Raw genomic sequence first — 6,000 nt, forward strand, 5'->3', positions numbered from 1 at the left:
GGAGGTAATGAGCAATGAGACTAATACGGAGCTTAACTTCACTCAGAACAAGCATGAAGACTGCAGCAGTTTGACCGAACGTTTGTCACATCTTAAAATATTTTTGCAGCTTCAAGTAAGAAAAGTAACTCACCCAAACCTCTTCGCTCTGGAGCAGCAGGCAGTCTGTCTTTACGAAGAGCTATGGACCTTGGGGACAGCGGTCTGCGTTTAAAGGGAGACAGTCAGACTGCTGAAGGTAAACAGGGTCATCTTTACTTGTGTGGTGGGGCGCATCTTAGCATCTCTGGTACAAAAGCTTTTCAAGAAAGCTTTTACTTGGCACCTGAAGTTTCCCTGAAACTTGGCTGGAGCCTTTCTCAGATCTAGTTAATGTTATTGTTTCACGGCAGATTGGCTGTGAAACAGTGCTGCACCATTGACTTATCAGAATGTAAATATGTATGTTACTTCCAGTCTCTATGAAGATGTTTCAGGAGCTAAATTTATAGTGAAAATCACAGATCTAAAAAAATGAACCCAGGCTTAAGTTGCGATTTGACTTAAAGGGAATTCATGAAAACTCCAGATACATGTGGTGAGAGAATGGTATGGTATTGCTGCTCCCAGGTTTTACAGTGCCCTTCCTTAAGTGGTCATGAAATGTAATACCTAACACGGGAATTGGTGGTTTGCCCCTCTCGAGTGTTCACAGAATGAATGGGGTGTCACAGTTGTTTTCTTATAATGCTTAATAGATGCAGAAGGCTTGGGTGAGAAATGGAAAATACCGTAAAGTTATTACTCAGTGTAACTGTAACCTTGTGCCTGCTGTCACCCTTGTCCGAGATGAGCAAGGCTGCCTTGCTGCAGCCAGGCGGCTTCGCTTCTGTAGCGGGGACAAATGGCAGTGAAGAGGGTGTCTGTGTTACCAGAAGGTGAGTAGAAGGTAACTACGTAAGATGGGGAAGAATTCGTCAGTACTTGCCGAGTCTCCCGTCAGAAATGGCAGCTGAAGCGGGAGCCCTGTGTGTTAGGGAGTGGCTATCAAATGGTGTGTGGTGCCATGGGTTGGCTTGAGAATGGGACGTTTTAAGAGTGAGGGTGAGGAAGATGCGCTTGTGCATGGGCTTGTTTGGAGCCAGACTGGTCATGTAAAGCAACTGGATGTTTAGTGTTTTGAAATAAGGCTCGATGTACTTTGAGTTTCTCTCTCTCTCTTTTCTCAGGTGGCATAGGGAGCTCAAAGCTGAGCAGTCGGCATCACTCTGCTAGGCCCCTGGCTAACAGCGGTGCTTCCGAGGCACTGCCGAAGCCAGAGGAAAGACCTTGTGAAACTTCAGATTCCGATGCGGGAGTTTCTGGCTTAAATGGCTTAGCTGCTGTAGAGAAGACCAGAAAAGTCAGTGCTCTAGGGTAAGGGTTTTATTCTTTTTATTTCTTGTTATCTCCTCCCTCCCCTCCCCCTTCCCTTGATCTAGGGAAAAAAAATACTAATCTACTAAACCCAGGTACTTGTAGCATGGAAGAGAAATTACTTTGAAGTTTGCTTGGTTGCTGCCGTTCCCTCTGGATATCAATTTTTGGGTTTATAACTAGGTTATAAGTAATCTCATCTTTTTTTTTATTTTTTCTTTTATTTTGATCAGCCATGGATGTAGTCTTGGCACTTTGATTTGAAAGGCAAGCGCATCTGTTTTCCCACTATTCCTTGCAAAATATCTTCTAACTTAAATCTTACCAGTTTTGATTTCCTCATTTAAGACAGTATTTTTCACCGTGACTCTGCCTCTCAGCAATTTCATAATAACTCCCTGCTGGCTAACTGAGCAAAGTGCAATGGAGCACTCGGGTGTTGGGTTTTTTTCTCTAAATAACTAGAGTCACCATTTTTGGAAAATACTCATGGTAAACTTTTCCAACTTTGTTTTTTTCAAGACTTTAAGTGTTTCTCAATCAAAGCTGGGGGCTTAAGCGGGTATGCCAGAGACCTGAAACAATGCGTAAAACTAGATGTAACTAGATGTGGCACTAAAAGGATTTATTTCCATAGCTGGATTAAAGCTGAATTTCTAACATGGCTTTTTGTATTTCTCCTAAACTCTTAAGATCAAATTCAAAAGGATGTCGTACAGAAGGAGCACAGTCAGGTGGTCTGGAAAACAGCTCTGAAACGGGTGACGTGCAGGGTATGCTTTCGGAAGGTGCTTCTGCGGGGCCGGAGGAAGGTAAATGGGGTGTTGTAGAGGGCAAGTGCAGTGCGACAGCACTCCTGTCTGTGCTGATCCATTCCTGTAATGGGAGTAGCTTGAAGGGGAAAGCAAAAGAGGGAGAAAAAGAACCCTAGTCAAACTCCAAAACCTGGTTTCATGGCTGTTGAACTTTGCTGTTACATCTGGTAGCTGTTGTATAAATCTCAGTGTGGAGAGGACCTCTCTGTGGCACTGCTGTCTGTGGAGAAATAGTGGTGTCATGGAGCAGCAGGAAGGTGAAGACTGGGCAGATAATGTTACTCGGTGCCATCTATTTCTCCGGGCTACTGGTTGCTTCTTGTACCTCTTGACATGTCTCAGGGTCTTTGCTTTGGTGTTCAGTGGGAAAGGATTTCTTGTCTTATTAAAATAGTAGTGACCTTGGCTTTTAAGTCTTCTGCCTTCAGGGACAAGCCACATTGATAACTACCTCCACATCTGCACTAGAATCTCTCCAACACTTCATTCCTGTTGGGTATTTTGGTACGTAAGCCGGTTTCCTTAGAGACTTGGAGGAAACTTTTCCCCCTCCTTTCCTGCATCCTTTCCGTGCTGGAAAAAAATGTTACTGCTTTTTTTTTTTTTTGAAAGTCCACGTAGAAGAGTTTTTTCTTATCTTGGTAAAACTCTCCTGCCTTCCACCCCTGCACTAATTTGAATTTCAATGACTGAATTGTAGCGCAAAGCCTATATTAAGGTGCCAGCATCCATCTCTATCTGCAGTGTGCAATATTGTGTAGGAGTTGGCATTTACAGAAGGTCTCTCAGTGACAAAACTGAATTTGTGCTCTTAGTCACTGCAGCGTGATTGTGATGCGCTCCCGCAGTTCTCCTATTACAGCAGAGAGCCCAATAGGAAAACGTTTTAAGAACTGAAACACTTCATTGTTAAAAACCCCAGGAAACAAATACTAGTGTGTTAGGGGGTTTTTTTTTCCCCTTTCAGAGGAGAAACTGCAGTAGAGCTGGCACCTGCTTTACTTTTCTTAGTAATATCAGCTCTTAGGAAGGAAAGGAACTGAGCAAACACCTTTTGTCACCTACAGAGCTATGCACCTACAAAAAGGGAGAGTGTTGGCTGCCTTGAGTGCACACTCAAGGTCTGGCAAAACAGAAGTCATCTCGATTACCAGCAACTGTGGTTCATTTTTGTAGGAAGAGCGTGGGGTTTGCATGTGTGGCTTGGACAGAGTGTTGCTCTTTGAAGGGTCTGTAGGTGCCTCTGCTTCACGGGTTACTCTGCCTCTTAATTGTTAAAAAAGACAACTTTTATTTCCTGCCCTCATCACAGAGGCAGACAGCGCAGCTGGCGCCTGGCAGGGCGCAGCTCAGACAGGAAGGAGCTGTGGACACCCGAGTGCGCTCAGCTGGTGGCATGCCGGAACTGCTCCTCAGCTGAGCTGCACAGCAAAACCAGGCTGTTTGCAGAGCTGGTACCTGCTGCTCCGTCCAGTTTCTTGGTGCTTTGGGAAAGACCCTGAGCTCTGAACATGCTCCTGCCGGCTCTCAGTACTTGCTATTGGTACTGTTACGTGTGGAAAAGTTGAATGCTTAAGCTACATAGGTGTTACTGCCATGTTTTTGGCCTTGTGGGTCGTTTTGGGTTGCTTCTTGGTTTTTTTGCAGCTGGGGTATGTCAGAAGCGTGTCCTTAATCTCCTACCAGGCATGAGCAGTGACAGTGACATTGAATGTGACACAGAGAATGAAGAGCAGGAGGATGCCACCTCTGCCTCGGAGGGGTTTAACCACGCCTTCTCTGCCCAGTCCTCGGGCGAAGGTAGAATTGATGGTGAGAGCCCCCTCCCTGCACACCCCCGCGAGCCTGCCTCGGAGCCCCGCTAGTACAGAGCGCTGCAAACGCAGAGGTCACGGGGGTGCTCAGAGGTATTAAAGCTCAAGCAAGTGCCAGTAAGATTTGGAACTCTTCTTTTGGGATCCCAATTACAAATGGATCGAGACAGGAGGGGGAAACTCTTTCTAGCCTTGAGAAGTCAGTTCAGGTGAATCGCCCAGGGAGGTGCTGGCAAACCTGTAGCTCTAGTCCTGCACTGGAGCTCCCCCCATTCCAGGGTGGGCACTGTAAGTAGGCTCCTTTCAGGGAGGTAACCGGTGCCTTAGACACGGATTTGCGTCTTAATTGGCAGGAATATGCTTTGAGCACTTCCATGGAGTTTCAGAAACTCCTATTTGTTTGAAAAGCTTTAACCTTCTGATCACATTAAAAGCTGTAAGGTGATCGCTGCCACTGCGTGAGGCTGACTTCTGGCCTGAATTAGCCTCCCACACCGCATTAGCGGCATGGCCTGACAACTGGTCTCAGTAATTGGAGTTTGCTGCTTTGCTATGTCTGCAGCAGGTGCTGAAACCTCACAACTCATCCCAACATTGCTCATCTTGTGCTTGACTTAAAGGGGTCTTATATTTAAGACCCTGTGGCAGCCTTAGCAGCATCGAGCACATGGCGTACGGGTGGGTTGGGGCTGAGGTGCAGCCCAGCGGGCCTCGCAGGTGACATGATTGCTGCCTGGCAAAGGTGACTGGCTCCTCGTGTGGTTTGTTTGCAGCCTCGGAGCGGTGCTCTGCATTCCCGGAAGGTGATCAAGGCAGCGCTGACGATCTCAGCTTTGTGGCTGGAGAAGACGGCACCAGGTAACAGTAACCATTTGCCTTGGCCTGTGAGGGGGCTGTGGCCTCGGGGCCGCACCTTCCCCTGCTGCTCCTCCCGCTGCAGAGGTCAGGGGCACTGTGTGGCTTACTGGGAGTAGGGGCGAGTGTTTGCACATCTGATGTGCTGCCATCTGCCCCCAGGAGACCGACAGGGGACAGGTGACCCCTGCTCTGCTTCGGGGGGCTCCCCAGGACCACGCAGCTACCTGCGTTTTTAAGGCGGCCTTTAGAAAGGGCATGGTGCTGAGGGCAGACTGGCTGCGCTCTGCTTGCTTACAGAATCATCAGTAGGAAACTGGGGTTGGATTTAATTACCTGGCATAAAATTTTGACTTAAGATGAGGTTTGCTTGAAGCCTTAAAGCTGTCGTGCTCAGAGGGTGGTCAGTGAAAGCTGGCTTTTCTTGGAGCAGATAGAGAATGGGCCTGAAGACCTGCTGGCTTGTGTCCCTGGGAAAAGCTGCGTTTACCCTCTGGAGCTTAGTCTGAGGCTGTTGTTTCTGGCTGTGTGCGCGCTCCATGCCGTCAGTGACCCTTGTGTGGTTCTACAGTTGTCTTAAACCTGTGAGTGGGGCAAAGTGACCTCTGAAGGCCCTTACACTAAAGGTTGCGTTCCCACTGGCTCTGCCGGCTTCACATGCTCTGAAGAAACTGCCTGAGAGGTGCTGGAGCCCTGTTTCAGAATGTGTCCCCTGTTCTGGTGGTGGAATAACCACAGGTGCGTCAATGTCCTCATTTTACTTGGTGTGAGCCGGTTGTGTCAGACTGCCGAATCCTGCGGATGTGGCCGGGAGGGTGTTGGGGTAGAACCGCTGGCACGGCAGTTGTTTTCCCCAGCCCATGACGTGGACCAACTACCCCCATTGCCAAACTCTTTGCCACTGTGCGTTGCATTTTGAGCTGCTAAACTCCTTGTGAAGCTCTGCTGAGAGCTGAGTACCTGGTTAGTGACAAAGCATGAGTAGCTGTAACCGCTGGCTGTCCTCGTCTTGGCTGGCCCTACCACCCTTGTTTCTGTGTGACTGTCCCGGTGTAAGTGCTGTACAACTCCTAGTTTAAAACTGTTTGCACTTTGTTAATAAAATTAATGTTGAAATCTGA

General features: G+C 47.9%; 1 protein-coding gene across 7 annotated transcripts in view; it reads left to right on the plus strand.

The window, feature by feature from the left end:
• The window catches only part of TRIM37 (tripartite motif containing 37), a 30,872-nt gene extending 24,872 nt beyond the window's left edge, over positions 1-6,000 (plus strand). Inside the window, exons 20-26 of one of the 7 annotated variants that reach the window (XM_037372057.1) lie at positions 110-238; positions 1,209-1,395; positions 2,089-2,207; positions 2,625-2,714; positions 3,897-4,022; positions 4,798-4,882; positions 5,313-6,000. In XM_037372057.1, coding sequence (XP_037227954.1) covers positions 110-238; positions 1,209-1,395; positions 2,089-2,207; positions 2,625-2,714; positions 3,897-4,022; positions 4,798-4,882; positions 5,313-5,316 — 740 coding nt within the window. In that variant the 3' untranslated portion in view covers positions 5,317-6,000. The other 6 variants (XM_037372065.1, XM_037372047.1, XM_037372044.1 and 3 more) reach the window with 6 other exon arrangements.

The sequence above is a fragment of the Falco rusticolus genome, chromosome 1, assembly GCF_015220075.1.
Source record: "Falco rusticolus isolate bFalRus1 chromosome 1, bFalRus1.pri, whole genome shotgun sequence".
In the NCBI taxonomy this organism is placed as follows: Eukaryota; Metazoa; Chordata; class Aves; order Falconiformes; family Falconidae; genus Falco; species Falco rusticolus.